The sequence below is a fragment of the Rhodnius prolixus genome, unplaced genomic scaffold (assembly GCF_049639745.1).
Source record: "Rhodnius prolixus isolate KJV_2025 unplaced genomic scaffold, Rpr scaffold_9, whole genome shotgun sequence".
Lineage (NCBI taxonomy): Eukaryota > Metazoa > Arthropoda > Insecta > Hemiptera > Reduviidae > Rhodnius > Rhodnius prolixus.
The window spans coordinates 855207-875902 of NW_027411604.1; the positions used below are offsets into that span (position 1 = coordinate 855207).

Consider the following 20696-nt stretch of genomic DNA (forward strand, 5'->3'; position numbering starts at 1 on the left):
CATAGTAAATTCTATTAAGAGCTGAAACACAATTTTTACTAGAGGCCCAACTTCCCTTTAGAGCTACACTGACTATTAGTCTCCGCAACAAATTATTTATAATCAATAAATATTAAAATCTAAGAAGCAATAAAAATTTTGACATGAATAATTTTTCATTTTTAATAGTGCTTCATTAGTTATCGATTTGGTGCATGTTTACGTGCCTAAAAGCAATTTGTGTTATTGAGGAGTTCTTTTTTTTGCCCATTTTTCTGTTTGGCCATTTGGTAAACAGAACACATGTAAAAAAACACTATTTGTTTTAACATTGTCATCTTCGAAACAAGCGTTTACCTTGAGATTTTTTTAATCTTTAATATCCTTGATTAGGCGATGCCAACAGCAAAGGATCTTGGGAAATTGAAAAATTTGTATACAAAATATTAGTTTCTGAAATAAATGAACAAACGAAAAGTGAAGTGAGTACATTAATGTAGGCTGTAGATTTTTAATTTCATTATTTTCATTAGAATTACTTATCGTAAGTATTTGCTAGTTTTCTACAAAATTCCAAATATATTTGACAACTACTTGAACTTTAATAATCCAACTTGAAATATAGATGACCATAAGTAGCTACTAGAACTATCTTTAGCTTCTGATGCTTAAACTTTTCAAAGAAAGTTGTCAAATATGTTAAGACATTCAAATGGAGCAGCAAAATATTTGTACTTATCCAGCTAAGCCAATTAGTCCATTTACCATACATCCATATAAGTTAATTTTTGTCTAATTTTAGAGCCAGAGATCAAACCATTTTTATAATTTATCGACTTCTTTTAGTTTTAACACTAGTACTTTAGATGCAAGATAAAAATAATGGATTTATTAATCCCTGATTGGACAAGTACTTTTACTTTCGATGTTCGGATCATGTGGAATGTTTGAGAAAATTGTAAAAGATTGTGTCAAACCTCAAGATTTCTTTGTAAAACCTACCTGGGTGGTCACCAGTTAGCCTGGATGAGATCTCAGTCCAGAATAAACTGCATTAGAAAAGAAAAAATCTGCAAAACTAATTTGACATAGTAAGAAACTATTTCTGCAATATACAATACACTGCATTAATCCAAAATGAATTTATACATACATGTATTTCTTGAGATTTATTAATTAAATAATTAATAATAAATCAAATGTATATATAGTACAAATTTATACTACTTTAATTTCCTTAAATTTATCCACAATTTATCTCTTGGTATTGGAATCAGAGAGTTTATACAAAATTCTGGCATTTTAGGTTCAACATTCTGGCTGAGTAGTATTTCAAAATTGTCAACTATATGGAAAACTGCGCATTTGATTGCAGTTAAGGAAAATTTTGCACCTAGAAATAAAAAAATTTACAAAATTAGAAATATTACATTAAATAACATTTGTATTTTTTTCTCTAATTACTCGTAAGACAAAATTATTACTACAATTCGAAAATGGAATTTACTTATAAGGTGAACTAAGTATAAAATCAAGAGGTACGATTTTCTTCAAACTGTGAATTGTAGCAACACATTTGGTTAAGGAGATGGTATCTCCTTTTAACAGTAAACGAGAGTAAGGTACATGCATTACAGAAAATGGCACTTGAGATGCAGTTCTATGCAACTATTTTCAATTTTATCTTTAGAGCACTATTTTTATGGCACTCTCTTAGAAGTGCCCTCAATAGATTTGTCTATAAAATTCAAAAAATCAATCGAAGTTGCAGAACTAAATAAATATACTTGAATACCCTAAATAAGGAAAAATCACAGGATCTAAACTCGTGAAAATCTTAAAACTTCACTTAAACCAATATCCATTACCTTATGATCAGATTTTCTTGAATTTAATCATTTAAATTAAAATCATAGCTTACACCAACACAACACATATACCTTCATTCAAATGGAATCACAAACGAAAAATCCCTGAAAGTTAAAGAATAGTGGCACTTTTCTAAAACAGATTTTCTCATTTTAGTTAATTATTTAGTCATTTTGTTCTTAATATTTGATCTACACCGAATATGTACGTATACGGAAACGGCATTGTAGAATGAAGACAAACCACTAGCCTGAACCCATATTTCTTTGGGTCACACACCTCCTTAATAGAATTTTTCAAAGAAAATGTTACTGAAAAATCGTTTCAGTAAACTATTTAGTACTTAACGATTGACAGATTTTAACAAAAATCTCATTGATTAAGCTAAATATCAACTATCAGCGATGTTTTGTCATGCTGATTACACATATACGAAAAAAAAAAAAAAATTGTAACAACCTCTATTTCGGACGTTTATTTTTGATAAAACACTGCACGTTCGCTACAATTCTCTTGTTAAGAATATGTGTTATGTGACAGTAAAAAATTAATTTTCTAAGGAATTAGAGTAAAACAGGTTCTAAGAGAAGATATTTGGGCTTTCCCAAATTTTTCGGCTACATGATAAATTGCAAATTAAATATGTTGCTGAAATGCAGAGTTTTTCGAAAGTATGAAGAAAATATATTACTACATGAGAAATGTAATAAGATATAATCATTTTCACACCAAGATTTAGTTTCGGAGGGTCTGCAATATTTAGGTACAGTAAATACTGTCTCATGAAAGTAACACGATTGAGAGACTTCATTAAGTGATTTTTAATTATTTTATATTCAAATACATCTGGTTAACGCTTTAAATTGCCTTCTAAGATTGGAAACTTAACTTTCATTAAAAACGTTTTATCCAAAATTATTATAATTAAAAGTTAACATACCAAAACATATTCTTGGTCCAATACCAAATGGTAAAAATTGCGATAGCGTTTCTTTTTCATAAAATCTGTCAGGATTGAATTTCATCGGATCTGGATAGTATGCTTCGTCCCTGTGTATAGCGTAATATGGGATGGACACAGTCATCCCTTTCTTTATTGGATAATGCCGTACACCAGATTTCAATACAATATCCTGAGTGCATTCTCTTCTTGATACTAAACACGTAGGATACAGTCTCATTGTTTCTGTAAAAAGACACTATTTATATTTCTGTAGATTTTTTTTTATACATATATTAGTTGAGAGCTAATTTGTTTAAAATTTCACATCTCAAACTGATGACCCTGAATCCTTGACAGAATTCTTCAGCGACTTCTGGTATTAAATTTTCATAAAGCCAAGCTTTACAGAAACACAAATCTTTATCCTTTCTTTTGGCGACTTTCATTCCACTCGTGGATAATTTGGGCCCACTGGTAACACGAAATCAAAGATACAAATTATCTTTAATCGTAAACTAGCATTCACCAAGATACTGATGAAGATGAAACTAAATATAAAATCTCAGGGTTTACAAACAGAATAAATCTTCTTAAGATTAAAAATAATCTAGAATAAGATTATAAAATTTGTTTCAACATTTTGTACCTAATTTATTAATAGGAAATATAAACTTTTATCCTCACTTTTCTTTAAGAAAAAAAGTTATAAATGGTGAGAATTTCGATTAAAATAAATATTTTCTAAAAGTAATTTATAACCATTATGTAATACGGTTACCCCTATTTCGTACGAGCTAAGGGAGGAGGTTACTCTTTAGAGAGGTTATAGAAACCTGACTGCCAAGACTACTAACTGTTTTCAGCGATCAACTATGATTTTATACAATCATTTAACAATTTTTTTTTTTAAATTGTCTTAATTAAATAAATTTATTTAATTAAAACAATTTTAAAAAAACTAATTAGTATGGAGTCATTTTAAAAACTTTTTTTTTTTATCCCAATTAGTTTTATTTACAACTTATTCAACCCCCAAAATGTTTTTAACCACGTCTTCAATAAATACAAAAGTAGTGAACAAATTTTTCAAATTTTAATTTTGTTCTAATAATAATTCTTCAGATAACGAAAAGAAATATGCCGGTTACATACAAAAATTGTTTTGCTACTTTTTCTATTTAGCGGCAGGGTCACTCGGCAAGGGTAATTTTAATGCTGCAATAAACACTTTATGAGTGAATATCTACAATGACCAATAAATCTACTTCTGATGATCGCTGAAAGACCAAAACGACTAGAAATAATGGAAAACATGTTTGCGATGACGAATAGTGTGAACAAGTATACCGGTAATTGGTGCTGTTCCAGCGTATTTTACGGTTCCAAACGCTTATATATTAAAGCATTACATGCTAATTCATACAATATTTACACACATAAAATAAACAAAGAAACAGAATTACCATTTATAACAGCCTCCAAATATTTCATCTTATGCAATCTATCGAAACCTAATCCAATTTCTCCAACTTCTTTGATTTCGTTCCTTAAATCATTTTGTACTTCAGGATGTAACGCTAGCATGTACAAAGTAAGGGCTATTTCTGTAGAGGTACTATCAAATCCAGAAAAATAGGTCATTGAATGATTGGCCAGTTCTTCATATGTAGATTCTATTAAAAGTAAATAAAAATATTAGAATTCAGATCGCAAACTTATTTAAGCCTTTCCTCAATAAAATTCAACCTTTGCTTGTCTCAAAAATGTCGTTCATTTATATAAATATTTATGGTTGTTGATTCGGCCATCACAATCCAAACAAATTTATTTATATTTCAATTACATTGAGAATTTGAGAGTAGTTTTAACTTCAATTACACTAATTCACGTAATTCTTACTTTCTATCAATGAGCTCGTAAATTTTTTTTTTACACATATACCTGTATGTACGATTGGAGATATAGTATCAATCGTATCTCAAAAACGTAAAATCTCACGAATGTTTAAATTAGATATTTCATTTAGGTACCACCAGGTGAGGCCACCAAAAGGTTTTAGCCAGAATCAATTAACCGAAATTTCTACTTTATTGAATAAATTTTTCAGTTTTCTCGAAATCTGTTGCACTTCTAACCAGCTGAAGAAGAGGGTGGTTAGGTTTCTTTCCTCTTTAAATACTATATTTGTATTTTGCACTGTCTTGCTACCGATATTAACCAGTTAATTGTTTCGACCTTGTTGGAAAATGTGTCCCCTACGTGCGTCGTACAAAAATAAGCGATGACGAATATATTCGTCAAACCTAGAGTATGTTTGATATGAAATTGGGTTGCAATGAAATGACTTTTATATTTTTTTTTTTTTTTGTTATTTATTTCGTGTACATTTATTCATTTATTTATATTAACATAAATAGGAACCAAATACATAAAAAATAAACTTACGAATATAATGTATTTTAGTTTTAACTAAAATTGCAAAATTACCTGCCGATGGTCACTACTGAAAACGCATGACGAATATCTTCGTCATAAACAGTTAACTGGTTAACAAGAATATAATTTGAGACTGTTTTTCCAAAAAATTAATGAAAATCGGATGATTGGAAATGCCACTTTTCTAAATAGAGTATTCAGTTTTTTGAGATTTTTTCGCGGTAATGGCTCAAATAATGTTATTAAAATATCTTTCAATAAATAGCAGTTGCAAACATATAAATGTACTATTTTTATTGAGACTAAGAAAGGATTTGTGTAGATTTCAAACTGAAGTATTTACTCGAAGGGTTGTTCACTTATTTGAGGTGAAATGAGGTTATTAGTTAGGGGAAATGGTTCGTAGGATTATCTTAACTTCACGTGTACGCATGTAAAAAATAGTCTACTGGCAGTACAGTGGAGTCTCGGTTATCCGTCAAGACCGGGACCGGACACATGACGGGTAGTCGAATAGACAGGATAACCCATTAAAATTTCCAGATTCTTTTGTCTAACGTGTATAAAACTTTGTATTAACTGGTATACATATTTTATACGTTTATACGCTTAAGCCTTAAAGGTCAAATGGGGTAAACCCCAGATTTTTTTTTAAGACAAAAGGCCTCTTTAAAATTTCTGTACACTTAAAATAAGTTTTTAAAAAGTTTTCTTTTTAAAATAATTTTTTGGTTTTTTTTTTGGTAATTTTTAAATCCTGAGGACAGTGACGGTTAATTGGAATAGACGGATAAAAGGGTGACGGATAACCGAGACTCCACTGTACTTAGAAAGGAGATGGGTTAGGGCTTCCCTATCAATACAAATTTTACCGTAATGTACGGTTTTACAAACTTTATAATGTTGTTAATAATAATGTAAGGCTCAAAGATTCGAAATTTAAAGCAAATTTATGAATGAGAATCTTTAAAAAAAATGGTAAGAAAAAAGGTAGCATTTTAGACCCAATGTTTTTATTAAGTATTGTTGATTACTTACTATATGCTGAACTTAAACTTTCGTGCGCCATTAATTGGACCAAATTTTTTGGTAAACTGTTATCATCTGTAGGATTTTCAAACAAATCTTTAATAATTTTGGTCAAACAATCAGTAGCTCCTTTTGTTGAATGTCTAAAATTAAATGTTTCAAACACAGTTACTGTCATATGGCAAACCTAACTTTTAACAATATTTTACCAAAACAAAAAACACTAACCTAAATCGAAGTAAATAGTTGGGACAAGGAATCAATGATAAAAACATCAGTGACGCATTGAAGAAAGTTCGTCGATTGAAATACGCTACAACTACTTTATGGATTTCCTGACTGGTGTTTATAAATGAATTTATCTTCATACTGAATAAACAGCGTGCAAGTATGTCCGTTGAATATAACATTGCGAGACTTTTCGCCTAAAAGTATGACACACAGATGAAAAAGAGTCAACCCAAACAAACTGTTAGAAATTAAATACTGACTATTGATGAAACTGTAAATAGTTTTATACACATAAAAACTTTTTTGTCAGAGTCCACGAATTATTTATTTACTTTCCTTCTTCATATGAATTCTCTCAAGACGTTTCTATCTCTATGATATTAATAAGGGTATTATTAGGGGGAAGCGAAATAGTTAAGTGAATAGTTTAGTTAGTACACTCAATCCCCACGCACAGATCTCGGTTTGAATCATCTACCTGCCTGCACTTAATTTTTCTCTTCTTCTTACAGCTCAGGTGATGGTTTATGTCCAAAACGAAAACAATATAAAGAATCATTTTCGAGAGAATCACATAAATTGAACAGAATCCAATTCAGTAATCCCTGTCGGTGAAGAGATTTGGATCCGAAATTACAGTCGGGTGCCCTATTGGACTTTTCCAACTGTTCAACTATCTGTGATATTTTGGGACTGTGATTTTTTTTTCCTTTTTTTTTGAGGGGGATCCCAAAATATGTCTTTTTGGTGAAGACTTAAATTCGAAAAACTGGAGAAACTGGACGTGAAAGAGCGCCAATTCACTCGAGAATTGGTTAGATATTATCCAACTCATGATCTTTTCTTTTTCGTAAAATAAACCGGAAATAACAAAGCCTGTGTTGACTATGTAAAAAGGACGAAGGAAACACAAAAACTGTAAAAAAAAAAAAAATAACGTGTGGCTGTGTCATGGACACGGCCGTGTATTATACGTGAACACGTTTACGTAACGGGTTATATTTTTTATATAAAATATTTTTATTTATGTATTTAGGGATGAAATCAAGGAAACAAATCGACGATCGAACACAATCTATGTCTATACAGTCCATTGTCGATGTAGAAGCGATTTCATCATCCACTTGCATAATTTCAACTGCCCCAGCTGCATATGTACTGACACCGTCGTTGATCCGCTCGGCCGCATTCATTCTTTTACGTTCCTAGGCACAGCTTGACTCGGTCATATGGTATTTTATTATTACCATTCGATTGTTCTTGAGAAGCCCTTTCCAACCGTATACGATCTCTGTATTTGGTTTTGGCTTTTCGACGCTTATAGGCCGACATTTATATTTTTGATATTTTTTTATTCTAACACCTTATTATATTCACTGTCACTATTTTACACTAATGTTTTATATACAATCGATAGATTGTGACGACAGCTGACGTTAAAACTTAAACGAACATCGTAGCTTCTCCGAGTCAAAAGTTATACAAATTGCAAATCTTGATACGCAGCAAAATGATCTCAAAATGGCGGCGCTTCCACCTCCACCGCGCGCGATGCGTCACAGTTTTCGTTTATCGTAAAGAGTTCTTTGATCCTTTAGCTATCCAGTGGTCTAATTTAATTTTGGATGTAGACGATAGACTCGAAACTACAATGCCAAACTGTATCCTCCGATTTTGTTATCATTAGGTTTTTTGGATTGCCTCCATATGATAGCAAATTTAAAGACGTATTCACGTCAAAAAAAAAATAAATAATAATAACACTTAATTTAGTCGTTACTGTTTCATTCCTACCTCTAGATCTTGGTTTTCCTGCTGTTCAAGATAGTCCACCATAAGTTTACAAACATTCAACATATATGGGTATACTAATCTGAGTTTACCTGTAGAGAGTATGGCAGCGTGTAGATTTCTTAATCTTTTCCATCTGTAAAAATTATTTTATTTTTATTTTTCCAACATTAAGGAATTAATTATGCTATTAAAAATACAACAAGGAAAAACTAAGATGGTTAACTTACTTCTCTCCAGTAGCTAAAAATGGGTTACTTGCTGCAACTTCATTAAATTCAGAATTTAATTTTAATTCGTGATTACGAAAGGAATTAAATTCTTTATTACAAACAGTTTTTATTAAATCTATATCGCGTAACATTAGCTGGGGAGATCTGAGTTTAAATACACCAACAGCTGGTTCGTCTGGGAATTTCCTGTATATAAAAACAAAGACATTTTCACTTTCTCTCAATGCACTGAGTAAAAGAAACATTTGTAATCGTATAGTTTTTCCATTTTGAGATTCATCAGAGATATCTGTTTTATGGTCTCCTGAGTCCAAAAAAAAGAGTGTCTTTCAATTTTGATTTTTAAATAAAATGATCTATCTGTCTGTTTGTTCGTATCCACAACTGTCATTTTATTCAGACGGCTTAACTGGTTATCAAGACCTAGAGCGTCCTGACAAAATCTTAATGAGACACTTAGCCTGACCTGGATATCATGCAATGTTATCGTCAAAGGATCTCACTAATTAATAACAAAATTTAATTTTACTTCATGATTACGAAAGCTTACTAGGCAACATCCAGACGAAACATTTCGTCTTGAGCTTGACTGTTCGCACACAAAGATACGAGGTCTGTAAATTAAGTAATGAGACTGATTTTTTTTTTAAATTTTTGTATTCAAAAAGAATTACAATTCTATATTGCCACCTTCAAAATAACTTCCTACTGAAGAGCCACACAGCGCTGGAGACGTTTCTTCCACTCCTCATAGCAGTGCTCGAACTCCCGATACTGGAATAGCCTTCAGCTGGTCGGTTACAGCCGTTTGAATGTTTGTCCCGACTGCCCAAAATAAGTTCCCTTGAGGTGATTTTTCAACTTCGGGAAGAGAAAAAAAGTCACAAGGACTCAAGTCAGGCGAATAAGGAGGCTGGAGGAGCCACAGGAATGTTTTTACTGGCCAAAAACTCTGGTTTATTGAAATTGCTGTGTGACAAGGAGCATTATCGTGATGCAGCACCCACTTGTTCTTGGTGTTTGTTCTCTATCACGAATGACCAAAAGAGTCAAATTTAACTCTTCCCCGATCATTCTGACTGTCAACCGGCGATCTGAACGCACAAGATCCCGGATTCTGTCGACATTTTCATTGGTTCTTGAAGATGAAGGCCTTCCGCTACGTGGTTCATCTTCAATCGACTCTCTTCCTTCTGAAAATGCCTTAAACCACCGAAAAACCTGGGCTCTTGACAAAACACTATTTCCGTAGGGCTGCTGAAGTTTAGCAAGAGTTTCCGTTGCACTGTGCCCAAGTCTGAAGCAAAACTTAATTCTAAAAAAAACATTTGTTTTCCGGATTCGGGGGGGCTCTCAAATCGAATATTTTCTTTTAAAAATTATATTTCGAACATTTGCCATACTTTCCATCGTTTTAGAGAGCGAATGTAAAAATAATTATTCTATGAAATTTACAAAATAACAATTAACACTGCGTTCTGCATTATCGGTCTCTACGGCCACGTTTGAAGTCAGCAAACCAACGTTTTATTGTTGTTTCTGTTGGAGCAGAGTCCCCATAACACTTTTCAAGCCATTGCTTCACTTGAACGGTATTTTTTCCCCATCAAGAAGCAGTGTAAAATTAAAACAAGAAATTGTTTTTGATCCATTGTTTTGAAAATAACAAAAGTAGCATCACTCTTAGCACAATAACTCACAAACTAATGAATAGAATATCACGAAATTTTAACAGCTGACTTTTGAAGGTTAGTACTAACTGAAAAAGAGGTGAATGCAATTCAACTAGCGCCATCTATGTGTTAGGCCCGGGACTTTTTAGCCCATGTGTTACTTGAATTATTACTTGTTATTATAGAAAAAAATTATAGGAAAACATGATTAAAGAAAATGGACACCAATGGACGTTGAGAAAATATTACAATTATTGAATAAACTGCTAACTGACTAGAAACCAAGCGAGCATTCGAATACATTTTCCCGAATTCTCGGATTAGAGAAAAAATTGAGAGCTTCGACTTGTGGTGGGACTAGAACATGTGTTCGCGTTTAGTAGAAACGCACCTTAACAAAAAAACAACTTCTGACTGTTACGACTTCACAATCATTATCCCCATTAACTGACGATATTCTTAGAAGTACCTAAAACCTAAAGTGACTCTTTTTTTCCCCCTTGAAAAAAAACTACTGAAAGAACTTACCAATAGAGTTCATTGTACACCTCTCCAATATTTTTCCTGAACAGCACATAATCTTTGAGATTTCCAAATAGAAATGCTGGTTTAATAAATGGTATTCCAAGTTTGTACCAGTAATTATTATTCCAAGTGGCCCAGATATAAATGATGAGGAAGCCGCAGGCTACTACAGCTGCCGAACAGAGCCACACGATTAACATGTATAATCAATCTGAAAATATAATTACAAAAAGCTGATTTAAGAACTAGCACGACTATTTTCGTATTTAAATTTTCAAGGGTGCCTTATATCTTCTTAATATGATTTTTAAGTGAAAAATCAGTGAAAAATTGACAAAGATGTCATTAATCATTAAAGAGAGATACACTCTTTTGGTCCAAAAGGATTTCCTTTGACCTTGGAATTTCAGCAATACGCCATCGAACGTAGTGTATCTGTAATATTACAAGCTGAAGGCAAATTCTCTAGTCCAAACTGATGAATCAACTTTGATAATGGATAAGAGTCAATATTAATGATTACATCATTGAATTCTAATAAACATTTTGACTTGCGAGATGTAGCTTTACGTCCAACCACCAAATTAAGAGGTCGTAAACGGGATCGGAAACACAAATTTACCATTTAACATGTTTCTAACAATATCAAGCAGCTACTTAAGGATTTAAACTGGGTATAAGCTATGCACCCACCCAGAAATGTATGTAAAAGTGCCATCAGAGGGGGCTGCCGACAACTCCACACAGCCTGAAGGGTAGGTTATAGTCTAGGAAGGTTTAGCGTCATTTGAGAGTGATTACGTTACAGTGTTCTATAGTGTTTAACGACGGTGAAATATAACTAGTAATTTAATTATTCTTTACAGGTATTTTATTGTTTTAATTATTTATGTATGTATGTATGTATTAATGTTTTGTATTAATTTATTTATAAAATTATATTCTTTACAGAATAATAAAATCTGTTTTTGAAAACCGACTTACAAATTAAATTACTAATTATATTTCACCGTCTTTAATCACTATAAAACACAATGTAGTTTACAAACACGTCAGGTTGGAATAAGAGGCTTGTTAGTGACTCTCATTTCATGACCCTGGATTCCGCCTTAAATGGGAAATCATTGGTACAAGATTGTGCAAATTTTTGGCCAGCTGGTAGTGTAACCTGGTTTTATACTTACACTTTCACTTTTTTCTGGAAATGAAACCTTTGGCGACTGTCTGGACTGGACTCTCTGGTCTCGGACTTACAAATTATAAGATTTTATTCTTATAATTAGTATTATACAGAGCTAGAAAAATAAACTTAATTTATTTAGAGCAGTGCTTAACTTTACATCAAACTAAGAAACCGGTTGAATAACGTTTTCTGGGAAAATAAAAGTAAAGTAAAATAATCGCCTATTTTTTCAGGCGGGGCTAAACGTCCAACTACCAAATTAGGTGTCGTGGATGGAGGCGACTAGCAATACATACTTTACTATAAATTTCTCATATTAACCATTAAAGGTATAGACCGGGGAATATAGCCTAGTACCGCAGTACATCTTAGCTTCGCAGGTCTAGCCTCTAACCGCTCGGCTACCATGGCGACTAGCAAACATATTTTACTGTAAATTTCTCGTATTAACCATTAAAGGTATAGACCGGGGGAATATAGCCTAGTACCGCAATACATCTTAGCTTTGCGGGTCTAGCCTCTAACCGATCGACTACCGTGGTGACTAGCAAACATACTTTACTATAAATTTCTCATATTAACCATTAAAGGTATAGACCGGGGAATATAGCCTAGTACCGCAGTACATCTTAGCTTCGCAGGTCTAGCCTCTAACCGCTCGGCTACCATGGCGACTAGCAAACATATTTTACTGTAAATTTCTCGTATTAACCATTAAAGGTATAGACCGGGGGAATATAGCCTAGTACCGCAATACATCTTAGCTTTGCGGGTCTAGCCTCTAACCGATCGACTACCGTGGTGACTAGCAAACATACTTTACTGCAAATTTCTCATATTAACCATTAAAGGTATAGACCGGGGAATATAGCTTAGTACCGCAATACATCTTAGCTTTGCGGGTCTAGACTCTAACCGCTCGGCTACCGTGGCGACTAGCAAACATACTTTACTGCTAATTTCTCATATTAACCATTAAAGGTATAGACCGGGGGAATATAGCCTAGTACCGCAGTACATCTTAGCTTCGCAGGTCTAGCCTCTAACCGCTCGGCTACCATGGCGACTAGCAAACATACTTTACTGTAAATTTCTCATATTAACCATTAAAGGTATAGACCGGGGGAATATAGCCTAGTACCGCAATACATCTTAGCTTTGCGGGTCTAGCCTCTAACCTCTCGGCTACCGTGGCGACTAGCAAACATACTTTACTGTAAATTTCTCATATTAATCATTAAAGGTATAGACCGGGGGAATATAGCCTAGTACCGCAATACATCTTAGCTTTGCGGGTCTAGCCTCTAACCGATCGACTACCGTGGCGACTAGCAAACATATTTTACTGTAAATTTCTCACATTAACCATTGAAGGTATAAACCAGGGAATATAGCCTAGTACCGCAATACATCTTAGCTTTGCGGGTCTAGCCTCTAACCGCTCGGCTACCGTGGCGACTAGCTAACATATTTTACTGTAAATTTCTCACATTAACCATTTAATTTTTGTAGCAATTTTAGCTAGGCACCTTCGTATTGTACTTTTTACTTTTGTGTTTTATTGCTACTTAATTTTTTACTTCCGTTTTATTGAATAATAATTGTTAAAACCTAAAATGGTTACTTTTCTTTTTGTTTTTTCTCCAAAAATTGATATTTGAGTAAATTAGTAGTGAAAAGTCGGTCACGCAAAATCCCAGTTTTCTGCATTTACACCCCTCTGTTCGGGGTAGGGTTTTATTAAAAACCAAAAAAATCCATATGGTCTTGAAGCTCAATAAATGCGCAACTTTTTCTGAAATTATGTGACTCCTTGATTCATTAACTATTGAAAAAATGCAGTTGAAAATTTTAGCAAAAATCATTGAGAACGAATTTTTTTAGACATTCAAGTAAAAATTTCATTGTTATTAGAATCGTTTTGATGCTCTGTATTGAGCATATTTATAGGTAGTTTAATGCTCTTTCGTTTGGAATAAGCAGATTTGTTGTAGGATAAAGGACAGAAATGTTACGGCCGTTTTTATGGTGAAAAACGCGAACATCGACGGAAAAGTAAAAAATGCAAATATCTTGGACACTATTGAGAATCGGGCCAAAGTGAAGAGAATATTTTTTGTTGCATTTGAGCTGTAGAATCACCTCCCGAAGTTTCGACCACTCCTCCGTATAAACCCTGTATAGTGTGTAATATGAGGTAAATTATTTTTAAATTAAACACATTCAATGTTTCAAGAAAATTTAACTATACGCAAGAGGCGTAAAAACATAAGACACAGTAGCGTGAGAATTTACACCATCTTTTTCGAGATTTATGCTGATCTAACAATCAAGAAATTTGAAAACATAATCGGAAGAATATTGAAGTCTATTCGGTGAAAACGGTGAACAGTACTCCCATGTACTTCTATGAGAGAAATTGATTGATAAAGGAGTCAGGAAAAAAAAAAGTCATTATTTTGAAAAGATAAATTACAAATGTCATCAAAGCCTTGATGAGGCTCTTCTTAAACCTAGAATAACACGAATGATTCAAGCATTAACTTCAAGAATGAGGGAAGGGATTAGCTACGCGGTTAGCATACTGGACTCCCATGCGGAGGTCCCGGATTCGAATCCAGCTGCTGACCCTTAGATTTTCTCTTCCTAGGAGCTTCTTATAGCTCCAACTGTCCGGTGATGGACAGTGTTGTCTGTAACGAGAGAACACTGTCCGGAGGCCGGCAGTGCACTGAAAAAAGCTGCTTAATGTTGGCGCGCCTTAAATCATAAAAAAATTTTAAAAAACTTCAAGAATGTTTCCCTTCTGACAATAAGGCACTTACCAGATCATTCATCAAAGCAAAGACTATATAACTGGACGCCTGAAGTCAATAGAAGATCAAGTCAGTAGGTACTATATGTTGTGTTGATTGTAACGACTGATGAATGAAGTTCAGAAAGCGCTAGGCTCTGTTTTGAACTAGATCAAGTAGAGATGGTAGTAGGAGCTCAGAGTAGGAGTGGAAAAGTGAGCTCGTAAAGGTAAAACCACAATGTCAATAGCCTTCTTTATCCTGATATCTTCATGATTTCCTGTCCTTCAAAATACATAGATACACCATTATTACAAAAATTAGCCAAGGAATACTTTTTTTAACGTGTGAAAACACCCGTCTTTTTTCTAATTTACACCTGATACATTTCATTTAAAATTGTGAGTTTTCCTTATAAGTTAGCTCTTTTACATCTTAAATCAAATTCTCTGAAGAAAGATACAAGCAAAAGTGAAATGCCTACTAAGTATCCAGTATTTTTCGACTGTCCCAAAATGAGTTCCCTTGAGGTGATTTTTCAACTTCGGGAAAAGAAAAAAGTCACAAGGGCTCAAGTCAGGCGAATAAGGAGGCTGAGGAGCCACAGTAATGTTTTTACTAGCCAAAAACTCGTTTATTAAAATTGCTGTGTGACAAGAAGCATTATCGTGATGCAACACCCACAATGTTCTTGATGTTTGCTCTCACACGAATAACCCTTTTTTCGAAGTTTTTCAAGAACCTCTCGGTAATAGTGTTGATTGACCGTTTGGCCTTGAGGTAGAAACTCTTTGTGGACGATTCCGTGGATATAGAAAATACAAATCAGCATGCATTTGATCTTCGACTTCGCCATCCTTGCTTCTTTTTGGGCCTTAGAGAGGTTGAATTGTGCCACTCCATGCTCTGGCGCTTGGTTTCTGAGTCGTACTCAAACACCCAAGACTCGTCACCAGTAAAGTGACGTTCCAGAAAACACCTCAAGGGAACTCATTTTGGGACAGTCGAAAACATTCAAACGGCTGTAACCGAGACCCGCTGAAGGCTGGTTCCAGTATCGGAGTTCGAGCACTGCTATGAGGAGTGGAAGAAACGTCTCCAGCGCTGTGTGGCTTCAGAAGGAAGTTATTTTGAAGGTGACAATATAGAATTGTAATTCTTTTTGAATAAAAAAATCAGTCTCATTACTTAATTTACAGAGCTCGTATGTAGAGTTTGAGATTTTGGTTAAAAGTGGGGTTGCAAATTAATTAACGCAAACATGAACGGACTAACAATTTATTGATATCGGATTTCCTGCCCCAGTATGTTTAGTTTATAGATTGCTAACCTTTCAATTTTTAGGCTGAAAGTAAAAATACAATTGATGATGTACGAAACTCATCACTAACCGGCACAATTTTTCTTAAACACTTCCTGGATGGCCGCGATTACCGGTTACTTCCTAGGCAGTGTAGTATGGCTGATTCTCTATTTGTGAAATGAGAATAATTAAAATTCCTTAAAATGAGAATGAGAAATTCATTAAATCTGTCGGCCCCTTCATCAAATTCCGCAACAGCCTCTTTCAATAACTATTCCTTTTTTCCTCAAAAGTTGTTTATACATAATGAGGATCTATTCTTGCTACACAATTGGGGTTTGAAGGAACAACCTTGAGGGCAGTAAATATTTTTTTACACAGTTCAGAACAATCACTCAGTGAGCTTAATGCCTAATTTTCAGTGTATATTGTAAAACAATTCCATTCATCATTCAAACTGGCCTCTCTCTCAGCGTGTAAGATTACACAATTATGATTATACACAATGTAAAATGCAAATTAGCATACTTAAGGTCCATTACATCCATTATAGAATAAATATATTCAAAACTGGAAACTGCAATCAAAAAAGAGGTTAATTTTTTAAAAAAAAATGACATATTTTTACAGTTACATAAGTTAAACGAATTACATGCAAGAAAAAAGCTTACAATTTATAAACATATAACTTTAATACTGATAAATATTCATTAAGTAATAAACAATGTAATAAGTAATTATTCATTACTTACTTATTTTTTTGCAGCGTAATGTTTTGTAAGACGTAAATATGAGTTTGAAAATCGCTTCCATCTACGACACCTAATTTGGTAGTTGGACGTAAAGCCCCGCCTGAAAAAAATTAGCAATTTGAGTTTGAACCTTTGAGAGTTGAGAGGTAATATGAGGTTATGAGGTTACGAGGTACTGCAGATTTTCTTTTTTTTTTAATTTTCATAGCTTCTCGAGTGTAAAAGCGAGAAAGGTACGTTGATTACTGACAATAGAAAACTGTTGAACAGGTGGAGTAGCTATTTATTAGACATGCCAGGTGAAGATACGGAAGAAGTTGATTTACCGGATAAGGAAGAAATAATGGAAATCGATAGCTACGTTTAAAAAACCACAAAGCACCAGGCCTGGATGGAATTAATGCTGAAATGCTTAAAAACGCAGGGGATGAGCTGGTAGAAGAAATCTAAAACTCATATGGCCACATTTGGTTGGAAGAAGAACTGCCAGAAGACTGGGCCACAGCCGCCATTTGCCCAATTTATAAGAAAGGAGATAAGCTGGAATGTAACAATTATAGAGGTATTGCCCTATTGGGATCTGTGTATAAGGTACTAACAGTCGTAGACTATCATTATGGTCTGAGGAGATATTGGAGGCGAATATCAATGTGGTTTCCGGAGTAATCGGTCAACTATTGATCACATCTTCTCCTTGAGGCAAACCCTAGAAAAAAACGTATGAATATGATATAGACCTACATCATCTCTTCATGGATATTAAGCAGGCATACGACTCGGTCGATAGGAATGAACTAATGAAAGTTCTGGTTAATCTGGGTATTCCTAAAAAGTTAGTAAGTATTATAAGAATGACGCTAAATAATAGAAAATGCAAAGTTAAGATGCATGGAAGGCTGACTGAAAAGTTCGCCGAGGATAGTGGCCTAAGACAAGGAGATCCACTGTCACCTATACTTTTCAATCTTGTAAGAGCCATTCGTACCAATCCGAATGGTGCAATTCTGAATAGATTGACACAACATTTAGCCTACGCGGATGATGTTGTGATCACAGCAAGGAGTAAAGCGGCACTAGCAGGGATCCTTTCAGAAATTTGAAAGAGCAGCCAAAAAAACTGGGACTTCGAATTAATTTCGAGAAAACTTTGTACATGAATATTCGTCTAGATCCCCATTAAATAGGGAGAATATCCACAACTGGGAGATTTTATTCCTTTAGAGCAGCAAACAGCAGTTCAAATATTTGGGGACCATTTTGACTGAGAAAAAATGAAATAGAACAAGATATAAAGGCTAGGATTGCTGCAGGAAATCCTACGGAAAACCATCTTGTCCAAGATGATGTCACGAAGAGCTAAATTGCTAGTTTACAAGACCATTATCCGACCGGTAGTTACCTATGGCTGTGAAGCAGGGGTATTGGACCAAAGATAATGAGCGTCTTCTAAATATTGGATACTTCTATTCTATGTACCTTAGATGAAAGGCAATTTCGATAAAAAGCCCAACTCCATCTTTTTACTCATCAAAGTGACTATTCCTGATGATGAAATGTTCTCACCATGCTTAAAAGAATAAAATATTCAATTTTTACTTTAAAAAAGTTTTAGATATCTGTAAATCAAACTACTCAAAAATATGATTTAGTATTTAATAATTACAAACAGAACCTTAATTTGTCTTAAATTATATATGTATATATTTTTGTACACTAGACTCACTCAAATAACTTAAAAGATGTAATTTTAGAAGCGTAGAAATACCATCATACCTCCAACATTAAATTCATATTTTTCAAATTAAAGACAAATAATTATTGTTTCTGAGTATCAATAAATTTTAATAATGCTTCGCCAATAAATTACTTATACTACGAGTATAAAGAAGTCAAATATAAAAATGGACAACCTAAGAATAGTTAGTATGGATTGTAAGAGTTGCAAATTTTTTTTACGACTATCATTTCATTCATCATTCAAAGATTTTAAAGCGTCACGTTTTCCTTCAACTAACCTCTTTATTTAGTACCATCCAACTTAGATCATCAAATAATCTTCAAATCATCGAATCAAGGAATCTCAGGTACATGGCAATAAAATGGCATTTAAATGGAAGCTATACCAGTATTTTAGTGTCAGCATTTTAGCAGTATCTACTTTAAAGATTCTCTTAACGAATTCCTATTAAATCGGACTTATTTATCTGGACATAAAATTATTGAAAACTTACGTGGCTATGTGGGTTGGTTGAGTTACAGAAACTAAGAGCCAGAAATGGAGAACAGGTATATATATATATATATATAGGGTGAACCGGTAAGTATTGTCCATAGGCCTATTGTGTGTAGTGCATCTAAAGTGGAGTTCAATGACGTATTCGCCAACTTCACATATTTTCCTCTGTTCTGACATCACTTTAATTTTTTTTTTCTAAAATCATTATTTTTTTTCCAATAAAAATGTTATTACTCAGAAAGTTTTAGTCTGAATTCGATTCTGATGACACGGTTAGAAAGACAGATAAATTTTCTAAAAATTGACACCATTTCGAAGCATGTTATTCTCCAAACAACCTCAATCTTCTTCCGACTGCAGGAAAAATAAAAGTAACCGAAATTTTTAAGAAAACTCATTAGGCCCTTACGTGATTATTATCAGACCCAGGTGCTTGCCACTTTTTATAAAAGTTTCCTTGTCTAATGGGCCTTCAAACGGTATATCATTTTCTAGGATTCCTTTTATCTTCGTATGAGAAATTACGTTTGTTTGACAAGAAAACGTGCTCACGAGCACTCAACAGTGTTAGTTATCAAGTTGTTTAATTCATTGAAAACTCTTTTAGATGGACCAGTAGTCAATTTTAAAGTAGGCTGTCTTAAAATAAGGAAGTCAAAGGTTACAAACTGCAAAAAAAAGGAAAAGATTACTTCTGATCTCTCTGAAATATTTGAGAAAATGTTAGGAAATATTGTAAACAAGTACTATTTTTATAAACAAAAATTCATATGTACTTTCCAAATTACATTTTCACTTTTTTTTTTTTAAGTGCAATTTGTAACCTTTGACTTCCTTATTTTAAGACAATCTACTTTAAAAATTTTATTGACTTTCTAGTTACTGATTTTCTAAATTGTTTGTATTTGTAATATCCAGGCCCTGAAGAAGAAAATATATTTGTCGAAACGTTGGCAAAAATACGAGTTTTTTTTTTTTATTTGACCGATTCCTCGCCAATCTTGAATCCTTAGGTTAGATTTAATAGTAAGATTTTCTAAAAATGTGGTTCGACTTTCTCTTACTAATCTTCAAATTTTCAACGAAAATTATTTCGAGTATAACTTATGAATTCATGTAATCGCTAAGCTAAGTTTAATATCCCAAATATCGTTAGCGGAAAAAAAAACTCAAAATTCAAATGATAAAAAATTAATTCAGTATGTAAAGTAGCAGTGAACTTTCAATTCAGAAATTCAGACCCAATTTTTTTTATTGATATTACACAATTGGCAATAAATTACATAAACACAGATAACACATTAAAGGAAAACTTAACTTTTAAATTTAATAAAAGTTGTTGATCTACATACATGCATATATCCAGGTTAATGGACCAGATTTCTGAAATCCTTGAATTTCTTGACATCACGGTACAGTGAATAACATCAAGTGAAACTAAACTCTTAATACTTACTTTTAATTGGAAACTAAAGTTTTCTCATCTACATTTGTTTTTTTATCTTACTTTTTGATGAATGTTTATTAATGTTAAAATCTTCATTGGCTGCAGTAAGCTATCAGTCGGCAGTGTTGGTTTCTTTCGCAGGCACCATTCCTTGGGTACGCAACAAAATAAAAAAACTTCTCTATTTTCAACAAAGCAGTTCTAGGACTTATAATAGGACAAATAAGTGTGATATCATGTTCTACATTTTTTTTTTCTTTACTCTGTGGAG

General features: G+C 33.3%; 1 protein-coding gene and 1 long non-coding RNA gene across 3 annotated transcripts; both read right to left on the reverse strand.

Moving 5' to 3' along the window:
• Positions 1-1117: 1117 nt before the first annotated feature.
• Positions 1118-16567, reverse strand: LOC141454419 (probable cytochrome P450 28d1). 2 transcript variants are annotated; one of them, XM_074128636.1, is made up of 9 exons: positions 14718-16567; positions 10713-10920; positions 8509-8697; positions 8282-8414; positions 6485-6681; positions 6266-6399; positions 4255-4464; positions 2789-3034; positions 1118-1372 (listed from the first exon to the last, which is right to left on the reverse strand). In XM_074128636.1, the coding sequence occupies exons 2-9, from the start codon at positions 10907-10909 to the stop codon at positions 1203-1205; spliced, it is 1476 nt and encodes a 491-aa protein (XP_073984737.1). In that variant the 5' UTR covers positions 10910-10920; positions 14718-16567; the 3' UTR covers positions 1118-1202. The 2 variants fall into 2 exon arrangements, with proteins under 2 accessions (XP_073984737.1, XP_073984738.1); XM_074128637.1 differs by lacking the exon at positions 14718-16567 and adding an exon at positions 11403-11507.
• On the reverse strand, positions 3117-4240 carry LOC141454426 (uncharacterized). The gene is made up of 2 exons (XR_012458714.1): positions 3438-4240; positions 3117-3262 (listed from the first exon to the last, which is right to left on the reverse strand). It is a non-coding gene; the product is annotated as an uncharacterized lncRNA (long non-coding RNA).
• Positions 16568-20696: the final 4129 nt, after the last annotated feature.

Excerpts from the sequence above, each read along its gene's own strand:
- LOC141454419 (XM_074128636.1), bottom strand. The coding sequence starts at position 10,909 with ATGTTAATCGTGTGGCTCTGTTCGGCAGCTGTAGTAGCCTGCGGCTTC. Across the intron at positions 8,415-8,508 it reads TTTTTAGCTACTGGAGAGAA|ATGGAAAAGATTAAGAAATC; the intron begins GTAAGTTAACCA and ends TAATTTTTACAG. Across the intron at positions 4,465-6,265 it reads AAGTTTAAGTTCAGCATATA|AATCTACATATGAAGAACTG; the intron begins GTAAGTAATCAA and ends TACTTTTAATAG.